The sequence below is a fragment of the Bos grunniens genome, chromosome 16, assembly GCF_055505025.1.
Source record: "Bos grunniens cultivar Pamir isolate PY7600 chromosome 16, Bosgru_T2T1.0, whole genome shotgun sequence".
Lineage (NCBI taxonomy): Eukaryota > Metazoa > Chordata > Mammalia > Artiodactyla > Bovidae > Bos > Bos grunniens.
In genome coordinates this window covers 54,967,975-54,985,151 of record NC_141180.1, presented here as the reverse complement: position 1 = coordinate 54,985,151, position 17,177 = coordinate 54,967,975, and the positions used below count along the sequence as shown (strand labels likewise).

Genomic DNA, 17,177 nt, shown 5'->3' with positions numbered 1-17,177 from the left:
CATGGTAAGTTTATTTTATCTTGGAAACTGCTCAACTGCTCTCCAAAGTGACTGTACCATTTTATATTTCCACTAACAATTTATAAAACTTCCCTTTGGTCACATATTTCCTAACATTTGGTATTATCAGCCTTAAAGTGTAGCTATTCTAGTGGGCATGCCTTTGAGGTTTTAATTATATTTCCTGATGCTTAATGATGTTGAGCCCTTTTTCATGTGGCCATACTTTTTCATGGGCTTATGTGTGAAATAGCTTTTTAAATCTTTTGTCCTTCTTTAAACTGGTATTTGTTTTTTTTTTATAAGTATTAAAGTCTAAGAGTTCTTTATATTCACATAATTTAGATACAACTCCTTTCTCAGATACATACTGCAAATAATTGCTTCCAAACTCTGGCTTGGCCTTTCAGTTTCTTAGCATTGTCTTTTGAAGAGCAAATTTTTAACTTTGATGAGCACCATTTTATTAATGTTCACTTTTATGGTAAGTGCCTTTTGTCTCCTGCCTAAGGAATCATAGATAGTTCCAATGATGTGAATATTTTCATATTTTCTTCTAGAAGTTTTATTGTTATACCCGTTCATGATTAAGACTTTGTTCCATTTTGAGTAAATTTTTGTGAATGTTGTGAGGTAGAGATCATGTTTTATTTTTTTCCCCCCAAATGAATATCCATTTGCTCCCATACCATTTCTTTCCCCTTTAAATTACATTGGCACCTTGAGTGGAGGTCAGTTGACCACATATATATATATGTCTCTTTCTGGACTCTGCTGCTGCTACTGCTGCTAAGTCACTTCAGTCATGTCCGACTCTGTGCGACCCCATAGACGGCAGCCCACCAGGCTCCCCCATCCCTGGGATTCTCCAGGCAAGAACACTGGAGTGGGTTGCCATTTCCTTCCCCAATTCATGAAAGTGAAAAGTGAAAGTGAAGTCGCTCAGTCGTGTCCGACCCTCAGTGACCCCATGGACTCTGTTCTGTTGATCCTATCCTCAGACACCACCACACTGTTTTGATTACTGTAGCTTTATAGTAGGTTTTGCAATCAGGTAGTTCCTTTGTGAAATTGTTTTGGTCCCTGCATTTCCTTTGCATTTTCATATAAAGTTTAGAATCAACTTACCACTTGCTACAAAAAAGCATGCTGAGCGTTTGATTGTTCTTATACTGAATCCATAGATGAATTTGGGAAGAACTGGTATCAATAAATATTAAGGCTTCTAATGAAGATGAACTAAGTTCATCTCTGCATTCATTTAGATCTTTGTATTCTCTCAACAGGGCTTTGTACTTTGCCGTGTACAAGTTTCATGCATATTTTGTTTATGTATGCCAGGTATTTCATGGTTCTTGATGTTCTAAATGGTATTTTTTTTTACATTTTGTTTGCAATTTTTTGCTGATATGTAGAAATACAGTTGAATTTTTTGTACTGACCTTACTTATTATCTTACTAAATTATCTATTATTTCTAAGGGGGGGGTGTAGATTTCATAGGATTCTCTGTGTAGATGACCATGTCATCTATAAATAAACACCTTTTTAAAAAGTCAGATTAATTAAAGCATAATTTATATCTAGTAAAATTCACCCTTTCTGTATGCAGTTCTGTGTTTTCACATTTTTTTCAAAAATTTTTGTGTTCATCCTTCTCTTGCCTCTCTTTCTAGGACTCTAACTGTATTTATGTTAGCTCATTTTATGTAGTTCCACAGGTCACTGAGGCTCTGTTCTTTGTTGTTGTTGTTATTTAGTCTTTTTATGTACTTTAAGTACTTTTTATGTAATTTAAGTATTTCCTGTTGCTACTTTAAGTTATTGATCTTTTGTGGTATCTTATCTGCTCTTAAGCCATCAGGTAAAATTTTGATTTTGGTTATTTTATTTTTTAGCTCTAAAAGTTCCACTTAGTTTTATTTTATATCTTCCATTTCTCTCCTCAGTATGGTCATTAAAAAAAAATTTCTTAAATATATTTTTAAATGATTCTTTTAAAGCCCCTTAAAGGCAATGACACCCCACTCTAGTACTCTTGCCTGGCAAATGACGGAGGAGCCTGGTAGGCTGCAGTCCATGGGGTCGCTAAGAGTCGGGCACGACTGAGAGACTTCACTTTCACGCATTGGAGAAGGAAATGGCAACCCACTCCAGTGTTCTTGCCTGGAGAATCCCAGGGACAGAGGAGCCTAGTGGGCTGCCGTCTATGGGGTCGCACAGAGTCGGACACGACTGAAGCGACTTAGCAGCAGCAGCAGCAAAGCTAACATTCTGTCATCTCTTGCAATTTCTTGGTCTATTTTTGTAGGTTGACTTATCTCTTAAATGGGATACATTTTTCTGCTTTTTTTCATGTCTAGAGGTTTTGTGTTTTTGGTTTTTTTTTTTGGTTTGATTGTTTTTCTTTTTGAATACTAGGCACTGGGAATGTGAATGATGGGTGCCTGTATTTTGGTGGGTTCCTTTAAAAAAGTGTTGAAGTTTGTTTTTCTAGACTGTTAAGCTATTTGAAGATCTGCTTGATCCTTTCTAGACTTATTTTTAAGATTTGTTGCGAGGTATAGTGTGTATAGTAGTATTTACTCCAGGGCTAGTGTTTCCCTACTGTAATGATGTTATTCTTCTGGAATCTACTAAATGCCCTGAGCATTCATTAAGGTCAATTCATGCTGACTAGCTGGAATACAGATGTCTCCCAGCCCTGCATTAACTGGAAATTGTTCAGCTTCCAGCCTCCTTGTAAGTTGTTCTTTTTGCCTGTAGTTGTTCTTTGCTGATCCTCGCGGAATCTTGCTTATACAGGTGCTGCTTTGAATTTAGCCCACGACTGAAGGAGACATCCTTGCAGATTCCTAAAACTCTTTTTTCTCTGTAGTTCTCATCTTTCCCCGTAACTGTCCGTACATGTGTCAGGCACCTCAGCCTCCCTGAACTCTGATCTCTGCCTCCTTGGCAAGATTGGTATATTCTGCTTACCTTCCCTATATTGCTGTCTAGAAAGTACCTCCAGGTAAAAAGTTGGGTGATCACAGGGCTTAACTAATGTGTTAGCCTTTCCTCAGGAGTCACAATTGTGTGTTACCTCTTGTTCTCTACCTGAAAAACTTTTTTTTTTTCCTATAAATTTTGTCCAGTTTTCTAGTTATTTTCAGTGGCAGGGCAAGTATCAGATTAGTTAACTCAGTCTGTACATGTCTTCTTTTTGTTTGTTTGTTGTATTTTATTTGTTAGTTCAGTGTATTCATTAAAGAGACAGGTTTGTTTGGCTGCTAGGAAGTACCATAGTGTGGGTTTTGCTAACTGCATTCCTCTAGTACAATTGAACATTTTCCCTTGTTGTTTATATTTCTTGGTAATTGCTTAGTCATATTGGGAGTCCAGATTCAGTTTCATTTTTGTTTGGCAGGAATACTTAATAAAAGATGTTTGTATACTTCCATCAGGAGGCATCTGTTGTCTGGATGTCCCTCTTTTTCTTCATGTTACTAGCAATTGGTGACATTGATTAGAATGTCTGTATTATAGGCTGTAGAATGGTAACTGTCTACTTATAGCGTTCCCACATCATTTAAAGGTTGGGACACTTCTACAAAGAGAAACTTAATAATCAACTGTTCTTTATACTGAGATTGGTTTGTATAGTTAAGGCAGTATAAATATTTGATTCTTTCTGTTTAAGTAGTTTTCAAAATAATGAGTTGTCTTACCAGCATTATCCAAAGATGCCCCAAAGGTTTATGTGTGTTTCTTCTCTTTTCTAAGAATCATTATGATGCATGAATTTTAAAGTATTTGGTTTGTTATAACCCACAATAGTTGTTATTCTTATCAATGCTCCATCTCTCCCATTTTTGGTTACTGGGAGCCTCTTTAGCTTTGCTCCTGGGCTCTTTTGCCGTCATCTCATGGTCATTGATACCTTTCTTGCTTTCTAGTGTAACAAGATGTTCCAAGCTCATTTTGTACATTTCCTGCCCAAATCTTGAAGGAGCTATTTCTCTAAAGAGTCTTTTTTTCCTTTCACTGGGAAATGGTATTCAGAGGCAACATTCTGGATACTAAGATCACTTACCGCTTTAGAGTTGGCCATCATTTCTAGGCCTTTTCAGAGGACAAAGCTAGGATATAAGGGAGGTTTTTTGTGTGACTGTTCATTATGATGCCATTTAGATATTCCCAATCAGAGTTCCAGATGCTAATGGAATTTTACTTAAGCACATCTATCTGATATTGTATTTTTTTCCTCCGATGTTGGAAATCCCAGTTTTTAATGACATCAACATAATTATTTATCTTATTTTACAATATTCACATAACAGTATTAAAAATACCATATCAACACTACCACCCACAATGTGTTGCTGAAAATATTGCAAGGGTATTTTGCAGCTCATTTTGTCTTTAACCTGTATCCCACTGGGGTATCCTTGAAAATAATCCTTTTATGTTGTCCTGCTATTAAGTTGACATAGTTAGCTTAATTGTTTCATTTTTGCTTTCAATTTTTAGGGATTTTTTTTAAAAAAGATTTTTAAATTTTCTAATTTTCTAACAAATTTACAAGAGCCAAAGTCAATTTGTAGAACAAAGTCTGTTCAGAGAAGTCTAACTTTTGTCCTATTTCCATCCAACCTGTTGATATGTTCCTCTATAGGTAATTTTAAAATTAATTTCATTATCTGCCCTGCCATTAAAAAATAAGCAAGTGATTTCTGCATCTGGGCTTTCTATGTGGTGCTAGTGGTAAAGAGCTTGCCTGCCAATGCAAGAGACATAAGAGATGCATGTTCAATCCCTGGATCAGGAAGATTCCCCTAAAGAAGGAAATGGCAACCCACTCCAGTATTCTTGCCTGGAGAATCCCACGGACAGAGGAGCCCTGTGAGCTACACAGTCCATGGGGTTCGCAAAGAGTCAGACACGACTCAGCGACTTTCACTTTTCTGCATCTAGCCAAGGTAGATTTATAGATACCAGCTTTACTCTGCCAACTAAAACAGCTAAAAAGAAAAAAACTGAGACAAAATACATGACACAACAGTTTTCAAGTCATCAGGCAACAAAGAACAGTAGCTTCTGAAAGCTGGAGAACAGACGCCATGAGGTTTACCATTGTCACATCTCACTGCGTTGAGAGACTTCCCAGGCTGTGGCACAGAGAGGAGAACCCCTGAACTGAGGAAATGGAGCTGAAAGTCCAGGAGAAGCAAAGCAGCCTGGATTCACAAGGTGGAAGCCCAAGAGGAGAGCTACACAGAGAGCGAGCCCTGGGGATTTCCCAAAGGCCCGAGTATTCACCAGAGTACTGATCACACATGAGGGTGACAGACGACTTAAGGGCAGAGAGTGACCTTGATTTAGTGAGTAGAAGAGACAGTTGCTGACACAGGGCCAGAAATAGTACCTCGTAATTCTAAGGGAATTGGGTAGAGTCTCAGAAGGTTCTTGCCTCAGCCTAAATGCTGTTCATGTCCTCCTTAACAAATCTTAAAAGCAAGACTCAATAGAACCAAACTGTTCCCCAGCAATTTACCTGCCTCCCAGAACAAAGCTTAAGAATATCTGGTGTATTAGTCAGGGTTCTCTAGAGAAGCAGAACCAGTAGGATATACATACAAGAAGAGATTTATTTTAAGGAATTGAGTTACAAATGGAGGCTAAGAAGTCCCACAGTCTGCAGTCTGCAAGCTGGAGACCCTGTAAAGTTGGGCTGTAATCAGTCCAAGTCCAAAGACCTGAGAACCAGGGGAACTGATTCTTCCCTTGGTCTGAGGGCCTGAGAACCAGGAGCACCAGGAGCAGAAGACTGATGTTCCAGCTTGAGCAATCAAGAAGGAAGGGACAAATTTTTCCTTCTGCATTTTGTTGTCTTCAGGGCCTTGATGGATTGAATGATCCCCACTCACAGTGAGGAAGCCAATCTACTTTACTTATTGTATCAATTCAAATGCTAATCTCATCTGGAAACACACAAAGACATAGCCCCAAATAACATTTAATCTAGGTACTCTGCTGCTGCTGCTAAGTCACTTTAGTCGTGTCCGACTCTGTGTGACCCCATAGACGCAGCCCACCAGGCTCCCCCGTCCCTGGGATTCTCCAGGCAAGAACACTGGAGTGGGTTGCCATTTCCTTCTCCAGTGCATGAAAGTGAAAAGTGAAAGTGAAGTCGCTCAGTCTTGTCCAACTCTTAGTGACCCCATGGACTGCAGCCCACCAGGCTCCTCCGTCCATGGGATTTTCCAGGCAAAAGTACTGGAGTGGGCTGCCACTGGGTACCCTAGGATCAGTCAAACTGATGTAAAAAATTGACCATCACATTTATTCACAAAGTATGGCATCCTGTCAAAGATTATCAGGCGTGCAGAGGCAAGAAAAGATGACCTGTGATAATGAGAAAAATCAGCCAAAGCCAACAAAGAACTGTCAGAGATGTTAGAATTATATGATGGTATTAAACAGTTATTACTGCCATGTTTCAGATATTTAAAAAGTTAATGTAGAGACATGAAAAATATTTTTTGGAAAAGATCAAGTCAGACTTCTAGAGATGAAACGCCTCTGGTGAAAATATACTGTGTGGGATTAATGCTAGACTAGACATCGTTGATGAAAAGATTAGTGAACTTGAAGATACAGCAATAGAAGACATCTAAAAGGATAGGGGGAAAAAAGAAAACTGAACAGATTATCAGTGAGCTGTGGGGACACTTTTCAAGCAATCTAATACGTTTAACTGGAATCCCTGGAGGAAAGGATAGAGAGGTGTTCAGAAAATTATTTGAGGAAATAAAGGATGAAAAATTTCTAAACTTTATAAAAGCTGCACCTACAGAGCCAAAAAGTTCAGTGAAACTCAAGTATGAAAAGCATGAAAAAAACTACACAAAGATATGTGCTTGTGCTCAGTTGCTCATCATGTCCAACTCTTTGTGACCCCATGGAGTATAGTCTAGTAGGCTCCTCTGTCCACAGAATTTCTCAGGAAAGAATACTGGAGTGGGTTGCCATCTCCTCCTCCAGGGGATCTTCCTGACCCAGGGATCAAATGGACATATATAATAATCAGATTGCACAAAGTTAAGTGATAAAGAGCAGTATTAGCCAGAGAAAAGAGATATTTTAGAAACCAAGATAACATTGACATCAGATTTCTTATTGGGAACAAGACATGAGAGAATATAGTAGAATAATATCTTTTAATATACTTGAGAAATACTGTTGATCTCCAACATTATATGCAGCAAAATATTTTTCAAAAATGAAGACTCTTTCCCCGCCCCCCTACCTCAATATACAAGAGCTGAAAAAATTCACCAGGATACCTGCACCATAAGAAATGTTAAGGGAAAACCTTTAGGCATAAGAAAAATGACAAGAGACGGATATAATGAACCTACACAGAGTAGTGATGAATGCCAGAAATGGTAGGTATATATGGCTAAATATATAAAACCATTATCTTATTATTTAAATATCTTTAAAAGTTAATTTTCTGTTTAAAGAAAAATATTATCAGTGTATAATGGGGTTTACAAAATATGTAAAGAATAATATATATGACAACAATAGTATTTATACTATTGATCAGGAGAGAGAGAAAAGGTGATAACTTGTAGAAGTCTTATTGCATACATGAAGTAGTACAGTATCACTTGAACGTAGACTGTGATCATTGATCATTTAAAGATGTATAGTATAATAGTATAGGTGTATAGTATAGTATGGGCTTCCCTGGTGGATCAGACAGTAAAGAATCCACCTGCAATGCAGGAGATCTGGGTTTGATCCCTGGGTGGGGAAGATCCCGTGGAGAAAGGGATGGCAACCCACTCCAGTAATCTTGCCTGCAGAAAGCCATGAACAGAGGAGCCTGGTAGACTACAACCCATGGGATCGCAAAGAGTTAGATACGACCAATCAACTAAGCACACGCACATATAGTATAGTATAAACTCTAAATCAGCCGCTAAAACAACAAAACAAGGAATACACTTAATAAATCACTTAATAAATCAACAAAGATGATAATTAATATCATTAAAAAGACGATCTAAAAGAAGGTAGAATAAGAGGAAAAAGGGAACAAAAAACAGATGGGATAAATAGAAAAAAAAAAAAAGATGCTGGGCTTAAAATTAACCACATCAAGCCACAGACTAGAAGGGAGTCATTACAAAGCATGTATCTAATAAAGGACTTATATCCCAATTATATGAAGAACTCTCAAAATTCACTAAGAAAAAACATAGGCCAGTAAAATAACAGTTCACCAAAAAAGATGTGGATAGCAAATAAGCACTTTAAAAAAATAAAAAGCTTAACATCATTAATTATGAGGGAAATGCAAATTTAAACCATCATGACTAAATAATGACTGAAATTAAAAACACTTCCCCAAGTTTTGGGGAAGATGTGGAGGGACTGCACATGGGGATATAAAATGGTACCACCACCTTGGAAAATAGTTGGTCAGTTTCTTAGAAAGGTAGGCATACACCTGTCAAATGATCTAGCCATTCTTCTACCAAGCACAAATTATACATCCATAGAAGGCCTTGTATATCAAGGTTTGTAGCAGCTCAGTTTGCAAAAGTCAAAAAGTGGAGGGGAAAAAATGTCCATCAGCTGGTTAGTAAGTAAATTAATTGTGGTTTATCCATACAATGAAATGCTACTCAGCAGTAAAATAGTAATGACTTATTGATCTATGCAGCAACACAAATGAATCTCAAGTTATACTGAGTGAGAGAAGCCAGAGAAAATAGAATACATAGTGAATTATTCCATATATATAAAACATTAGGAAATGCAGACTAATCAATTAAGACTGAAATTCTGCTTGGGGGCAGGGAGGAGTGACAAGTGGCAGGAGGTGGGATTACCAAGGGGATGATGAGACTTTTGGAGGTGAAGGGTATGTTCATTATCTTGAATGTGATGTTTTCATAGATGTATTCGTCTGTCAGAACTTATCAGATTGTGCGCTTTAAATAAGCATAGTTTATTACATGTCAGTTTTACCTAAAATTCTTCTCTTTTATATATATATATATATTCTTCTCTTTTATATTTATACACACACACACACACACACACACACACACACGCACATATATATATATGAAATCAAACCCTAGCGGTATATAGAATTATTTCATTTCTTTTTTCCAGTTTCATACTACAGTTGACCCTTGAACAATCCAAGTTTGAATTGCCTGGATCCCTACTTATACATGTTTGCTTTTTTTTCCACTAAATGCATACTACAGTGCTACACAGTCCACAGTTGGTTGAATCCTCGGAGGCAGGAGGACTCTTGCCTAAGGAGAGCCCACTAACTGTGAAATATATGGGGATTTTTGACTGCACCAAGGGTTAGTACCCCTAACCTCTGTGTTGTTCAGTGGTCAGCCGTATATTTTAATGTATTCAACAGTTGTTCTGTCATTGGACAGTTTGGTTATTTCCAATCTTTTGTTATTATAATAAGGCTTTGTACATATATCTTTCTAGCATTTGTTATTCTGGTTCTAATATCTTTGAGACAGATCTTTAGAAGTGGGATTGTTGTGTCAGAGGTTATTACACAGGTAGTTTTGGGGAGATGTTGCTAGATTCTTGTTCATAGGGGTTTGTATCATTTTGTATAATGATCAGTAATGTATGAGAATACCCATTTCCTCTGCATTCTCTCACTAAAAGAGTATGTTGTTAAATGTTTGGATTTTGCCAATAGAAGTGAGAAATGGTATCTCAATATAGGTTTAATTTGTACTTCTTTTATTATGAGTGAGACAGAGCATGTTTCCCTATGTCTGTGAGCTCTTCTCTTCCTACTTCTTTCCTGAGGACTATCTTCATTTTTTTCTGCAGGCTTGCTGGCCAGCTTCTCTATTTGTAAAGTTCTTTATTCTTTAGGAATACTAACCCTTTGTAATAAATTTCAAATAATTTTTTCCTCCGGTTTTCACTATCAAACTTTGCTTATTTTAGTCCAAGGGCTGGATGCTCTTTTTTTTTTTTTAATTTCTAAGTAATCAAGTTCACAAATCTTTTCTTTTAGATCTTGAGACATAATTAGGAATGTTTTCCTCACTCCTAGTAATCAAGAAAACTAACCAATTCAATCACATGTACCACAGCCTTGTCTAACTCAATGACTATGAGCCATGCTGTGTAGGGCCACCCAAGACGGATGGGTCATGGTGGAGAGTTCTGACAAAATGTGGTCTACTGGAGAAGGGAATGGCAAACCACTTCAGTATTCTTGCCTTGGGAACCCCAAGTATGAACATTATGAAAAGACAAAAAGATAGGACACTGAAAGATGAACTCCCCAGGTCAGTAGGTGCCCAATATGCTACTGGAGATCAGTGGAGAAATAACTCCAGAAAGAATGAAGAGACAGAGCCAAAGCAACAACAGCCAGTTGTGGATGTGACTGGTGATGGAAGTAATGTCCGATGCTGTAAAGAGCAATATTGCGTAGGAACCTGGAATGTTAGGTCCATGAATCAAGGGAAGGAAGAGGTCAAACAGGAGATGGCAAGAGTGAACATCGACATTTTAGGAATCAACAAACTAAAATGGACTGAAATTTCACTCAGATGACCATTATACCTACTACTGTGGGCAAGAATCCCTTAGAAGAAATGGAGTAGCCATCATAGTCAACAAAAGAGTCTGAAATGCAGTACTTGGATGCAATCTCAAAAATGACAGAATGACCTCTGTTTGTTTCCAAGGCAAGCCATTCAGTATCACAGTAGTCCAAGCCTATGCCCCAACCAGTAAAGCTGAAGAAGCTGAATTTGAACAGTTCTATGAAGACCTACAAGACCTTCTAGAACTAACACCCAAAAAAGATGTCCTTTTCATTATACAGGACTGGAATGTAAAAGTAGGAAGTCAAGAAATACATGGAGTAACTAGCAAATTTGGCCTTGGAGTACAGAATGAAGCAGGGCAAAGGCTAATAGAGTATTGCCATGAGAATGCACTGGTCATAGCAAACACCCTCTTCCAACAACACAAGAGAAGACTCTACATGCGGACATCACTGGATGGTCAATACCGAAATCAGATTGATTATATTCTTTCCAGCCAAAGATGGAGAAGCTCTATACAGTCAGCAAAAACAAGACTGGGAGCTGACTGTGGCTCAGATCATGAACTCCTTGTTGTCAAATTCAGACTTAAATTGAAGAAAGTAGGGAAAACCACTAGACCATTCACGTATGACCTTAATCAAATCCCTTACGATTATACAGTGGAAGTGAGAAATAGATTCAAGAGATTAGATCTGATAGACAGAGTGCCTGAAGAACTATGGACGGAGGTTCGTGACATTGTACAGGAGACAGGGATCAAGACTCATCCCCAAGAAAAAGAAATGCAAAAAGGCAAAATGGTTGTATGAGAAGGCTTTACAAATAGCTGTGAAAAGAAGAGAAGCGAAAGGCAAAGGAGAAAAGGAAAGATACATCCATTTGAATGCCGAGTTCCAAAGAATAGCAAGGAGAGATAAGAAAGCCTTCCTCAGTGATCGATGCAAAGAAATAGAAGAAAACAATAGAATGGGAAAGACTGGAGATCTCTTCAAGAAAATGAGAGATACCAAGGGAATATTTCATGAAAAGATGGGCTCAATAAAGGACAGAAATGGTATGGACCTAACAGAAACAGAAGATATTAAGAAGAGGTGGCAAGAATACACAGAAGAACTGTACAAAAAAGATCTTCACCACCCAGATAATCATGATGGTGTGATCACTCACCTAGAGCCAGACATCCTGGAATGCGAAGCCTTAGGAAGCGTGACTATGAACAAAGCTAATGGAGGTGATGGAATTCCAGTTGAGCTATTTCAAATCCTAATAGATGATGCTGTGAAAGTGCTACACTCAATATGCCAGAAAACTTGGAAAACTCAGCTGTGGCCACAGGAAAAGGTGGCTGGAAAAGGTCAGTTTTCATTCCAGTCCCAAAGAAAGGCAATGCCAAAGAATGTTCAAACTACAGCACAATTTTACTCATCTCACACGCTGGTAAAGTAGTGCTCAAAGTTCCCCAGTCAGGCTTCAACAGTATGTGAACCATGAACTTCCAGATGTTCAAGCTGGATTTAGAAAAGGCAGAGGAACCAGAGATCAAATTGCCAACATCTGCTGGTATGACCTAAGTCAAATCCCTTATGATTATACAGTGGAAGTGAGAAGTAGATTTAAGGGACTAGATCTGATAGAGTGCCTGATGAACTATGGATGGAGGTTTGTGACACTGTACAGGAGACAGGGATCAAGACCATCCCCAAGAAAAAGAAATCCAAAAAAGCAAAATGGCTGTCTGAGGAGGCCTTACAAATAGCTGTGAAAAGAAAAGAAGTGAAAAGCAAAGGAGAAAAGGAAAGATATACCCAGTTGAATGCATAATTCCAAAGAATAGCAAGGAGAGATAAGCCTTCCTCAGCAATCAATGCAAAGAAATAGAGGAAAACAATAGAATAGGAAAGACTAGAAATCTCTTCAAGAAGATTAGAGATCCCAAGGGAACATTTCATCCAAAGATGGGCTCAATAAAGGACAGAAATGGTATGGACCTAACAGAAGCAGAAGATATTAAGAAGAGATGGCAAGAATACACAGAAGAACTGTACAAAAAAGATCTTCACAACCCAGATAATCACGATGGTGTGATCACTGACCTAGAGCCAGACATCCTGGAATGTGAAGTCAAGTGGCCCTTAGGAAGTATCATGACGAACAAAGCTAGTGGAGGTGATGGAATTCCAGTTGAGCTATTTCAAATCCTAAAAGATGATGCTGTGAAAGTGCTGCACTCAATATGTCAACAAATTTGGAAAACTCAGTAGTGGCCACAGGACTGGAAAAGGTCAGTTTTCATTCCAATCCCAAAGAAAGGCAATGCCAAAGAATGCTCAAACTACCACACAATTGCACTCATCTCACACGCTAGTAAAGTAATGCTCAAAATTCTCCAAGCCAGGCTTCAGCAATACATGAACCATGAACTTCCAAATGTTCAAGCTGGTTTTAGAAAAGGCAGAGGAACCAGAGATCAAATTGCCAACTTCTGATGGATCATGGAAAAAGCAAGAGAGTTCCAGCAAAACATCTATTTCTGCTTTGTTGACTATGCCAAAGCCTTTGACTGTGTGGATCACAATAAACTGTGGAAAATTCTGAAAGAAATGGGAATACCACACCACCTTACCTGACTCTTGAAAAACCTGTATGCAGGTCAGGAAGCAACAGTTAGAACTGGACATGGAACAACAGACTGGTTCCAAATAGGAAAAGGAGTATGTCAAGGCTGTATATTGTCACCCTGCTCATTTAACGTATATGCAGAGTACATCATGAGAAACGCTGGGCCAGAAGAAGCACAAGCTGAAATCAAGATTGCCGGGAGAAATATCAATAACCTCAGATATGCAGATGACACCACCCTTAGGGCAGAAAGTGAAGAAGAACTAAAGAGCCTTTTGATGAAAGTGAAAGTGGAGAGTAAAAATTTGGCTTAAAGCTCAACATTCAGAAAACTAAGATCATGGCATCCGGTCCCATCACTTCATGGGAAATAGATGGGGAAACAGTGGAAATAGTGGCTGACTTTATATTTTTGGGCTCCAAAATCACTGCAGATGGTGATTGCAGCCATGAAATTAAAAGACGCTTACTCCTTGGAAGAAAAGTTATGACCAACCTAGACAGCATATTAAAAAGTAGAGACATTACTTTGTCGCCAAAGGTCCGACTAGTCAAGGCTGTGGTTTTTCCAGTAGTCATGTATGGATGTGAGAGTTGGACTATAAAGAAAGCTGAGCGCCGAAGAATAGAGTTCCTTTAGGATGGACAGGTTTGATCTCACAGTCCAAGGGACTCTCAAGAGTCTTCTTCAACACCACAGTTCTGGACTGTGGTGGAGCTCCACAGATGGACTGCAAGGAGATCCAACCAGTCCATCCTAAAGGAGATCAGTCCTGGGTGTTCATTGGAAGGACTGATGTTGAAGCTGAAACTCCCAGTATTTTGTCCACCTGATGCAAAGAGCTGACTCATTTGAAAAGACTCTGATTGAAGGCAGGAGGAGAAGGGGACGAGAGAGGCTGAGATGGTTAAATGGCATCACCAACTCAATGCACATGAGTTTGGGTAAACTCCAGGAGTTGGTGATGGATAGGGAGGCCTGGCATGCTGCGGTTCATGGGGTCACAAAGAGTTGGACATGACTGAGCAACTGAACTACACTAAATTGCTTCTTGGAAGAAAAGTTAAGACAGCCTAGATAGCATATTAAAAAGCAGAAACATTACTTTGCCAACAAAGGTCTGTCTAGTCAAAGCTATGGTTTTTCCAGTAGTCATGGATAGATGTGAGAGTTGGACTATAAAGAAAGCTGAGCGCCAAAGAATTGATGCTTATGAACTGTGGTGTTGGAGAAGACTCTTGAGAGTCCCTTGGACTGTGAGGTCAAACCTGTCCATCCTAAAGGAAATCAGTCCTGAATATTTATTGGAAAGACTGATGTTTAAGCTGAAGCCCCAATACTTTGACCATCTATGCGAAGAACTGACTCATTTGAAAAGACCCTGATACAGGAAAAGACTGAAGGCGGGAGAAGGGGAGGACAGAGGTTGGATGGCATCACCGACTCAATAGATATGAGTTTGAGTAAGCTCAGGGAGTTGGTGATGTTAGGGAGGGCTGGAGAGCTGCAGTCCATGGGGTTGCAGTGAGTCGGATAGGACTGAGTGACTGAACTCAACTGACTAATCAAGAAATTCATCCGTATTTTTTCTTGTACTTACTTGTTCTCATTTTTACATTCAGGTTTCTGACCTAGTTGGAATTTATCCTTGTGGACAGTGAGAAAAAAAAAAAATCCCATTTTTATTATTTTCTACTTGGTTATCTAGGTATGTCAATGCCACTTGTTAAAAAGTCTGTTTTTCTCACAGCTGAATCTTACTGTACTATAAATTGCCAATGTAGTTCGGTCTATTTCTAAAAAATCTGTCCTGTTCCATGGTCTGTCTGTATGTATTCTTGGGCCAGTACCATACTTTTTAAATTATGGAGCATGCCTTTGCCCACTACCCCCGCTTCTATTTCTAGCTTTCCCTGCTTAATTGTTCTTCTGAATTGACTTTATATTCAACCCATAAACATACATATCTTTAAACATCTAAAAACGTCAGCCCCTCCACCCCTCAGGGTTAAATATTTTTATTATCTTCCACCCTTAGAACGCGATTTCCAGACTGTTGCTTGTCCTTTTCCACAAATCCTAAAACGGTAAAAAAGTGGGACTCAGAACTGACCCCGCTGGCATAAGTGTAATGACAAGATTCCCTAGAATTATATTTCTTAGAGGGGCATCAGCGAGAACGTGGGCGCATTACGAACATTAGGAAGCCTGAAAGGGAAAAAGTGAGCCGGAGACCGCAGAGGGCCGGGAAGGAACCTGGCCCTACGTCGCGGCCGAGGCGGAGGGTGGTCCGTCAGAGGGACCGGGAGCGGCTGGCGTCTCAGCACCTGGAGATAAAAGGGTCCAGTTCTGGGCAGGCGTGAATGGGCCACCTTTCTCCTTTCCCCCAGCCTCAGCTGATTGTCCTCGAAACTCCCGGGCCGAGGGAATCGCGCTTTCTCTCGCAGTTGCTGAGCCGTTCCGTCTCCCCCTCCTGTTACTCGGTGTCTTTGCTTTTCATCCCGCCCGGCTCGACCGGTGGTTTCTTCCGCCGTGGCCCCGCCCCCTGCAGGCCCGGCCCCCGTAGGCATGGGTACTTCCGCCAGGGGCCGTGTATTATGACGTGTTTTCTAGGAGGCGCGGGGCAAAAGTGCCAGCGGCCGAGGAAGGCGAAGTTCAGTCCGAGTTTCCGCCCCCTGAGCCGGGTCTTTTCCGAAGGAGGAAGCGGTGATAGGGGTTTTGGTGCTGTCCCACCGGGAAGCGTCGGCCGCGCTCCGCTGTCCCGTCACGATGGACTCAGTACCTGCCACTGTGCCTTCTGTTACCTCTTCCTCGGGGGACCCGGAGCTTCTGGGACCCCTGTCGGGGCTCTACGCAGCACTCATAGCCAGGCTCCTGGAGGTGACGGCCCTCTCCCCCAGCTCTGGCAGGCGGGTGGACCAGTTCTGAGCGGAGTGGGTGCCCTGACCGGGCGGAGGAGAAATAGTGTGTCAGCCGGGGGCGGGCAGGACGTTCCGGTGCTGTTTAAGGAGATAGTGGGAATGTATTTAAGAAGGTTTTGTGGCGTTTTCATTTTTTAAAATTGAGTACTTACGATGTGGCAGGGAGTGTGTTGCTTTCGACTGTACTGCTGCTGCTGCTAAGTCACTTCAGTCGTGTCCGACTCTGTGCGACCGCATAGACGGCAGCCCACCAGGCTTCCCCGTCCCTGGGATTCTCCAGGCAACAACACTGGAGTGGGTTGCCATTTACTTCTCCAATGCATGAAAGTGAAAAGTGAAAGTGAAGTCACTCAGTCGTGTCCGACTCTTCGCGACCCCATGGACGGCAGCCCACCAGGCTTCCTCCGTCCATGGGATTTTCCAGGCAAAAGTACTGGAGTGGGTTGCCATTGTACAGTCGTGGTCAAAATAAGCGAGCATCACGTCCCTGCGGGTCCTTTTCACTTGACCCATGACACCGTTGGGGGATGGGGTCAGTACAACAGAAAATAGAAGCGGAGAGGAGTGTAATGCCCTGTTTGTAATGAAACAGAGTTTCTAGGAACCAGTTAAAATTCAGAGCGGTCTATCTAGACCAGTTATCAGGAACTGTTTGAGGTTTCTCAGTGTTTGTCTTTATGTAAGTAGAAAACAGTTAAGACTTAAGATCTCAGAGGAAAAGCTAATTGTTTGTGGTGTTCATTATCACTCTTGTTTTATTAGCACCCGTAAAAAACTTCTATAGTAATGTTTCGTGTTTGTTTTTTTTTAATGTGGCTTCTCAAATCATACAAATCAACTAAGAGAAAAAGGGTGATCCAGAGGGATTCTAGCCGTGTGTTGGGCAAAATGGTGTTTTGGAGACTGTTGCGAAATGGAAATATATGCGCCACATAAAGAGATTGAGATTTATAATGTTTAAAAAGACTTCAAGCAAACAGAAAAGAGGAGGCTGCCAATATCTTCTTTTTATTTAAGCAGT

At 40.2% G+C, this 17,177-nt stretch overlaps 1 protein-coding gene across 8 annotated transcripts in view; it reads left to right on the top strand.

Annotated features, from left to right (window-relative positions):
* The window catches only part of MIA3 (MIA SH3 domain ER export factor 3), a 58,565-nt gene that overhangs the window by 20,101 nt on the left and 21,287 nt on the right, over positions 1-17,177 (top strand). For 4 of the 8 annotated variants that reach the window (XM_086345240.1, XM_086345238.1, XM_086345239.1 and 1 more), the window contains exon 1: positions 15,856-16,115. The exons of the other annotated variants lie outside the window; for them this stretch is intronic. In XM_086345240.1, the coding sequence (XP_086201366.1) occupies positions 16,005-16,115 (111 nt within the window). In that variant the 5' untranslated portion in view covers positions 15,856-16,004. Of the gene's footprint in view, positions 1-15,855; positions 16,116-17,177 lie in introns of those variants that run through there. 8 annotated transcript variants of the gene reach the window in all.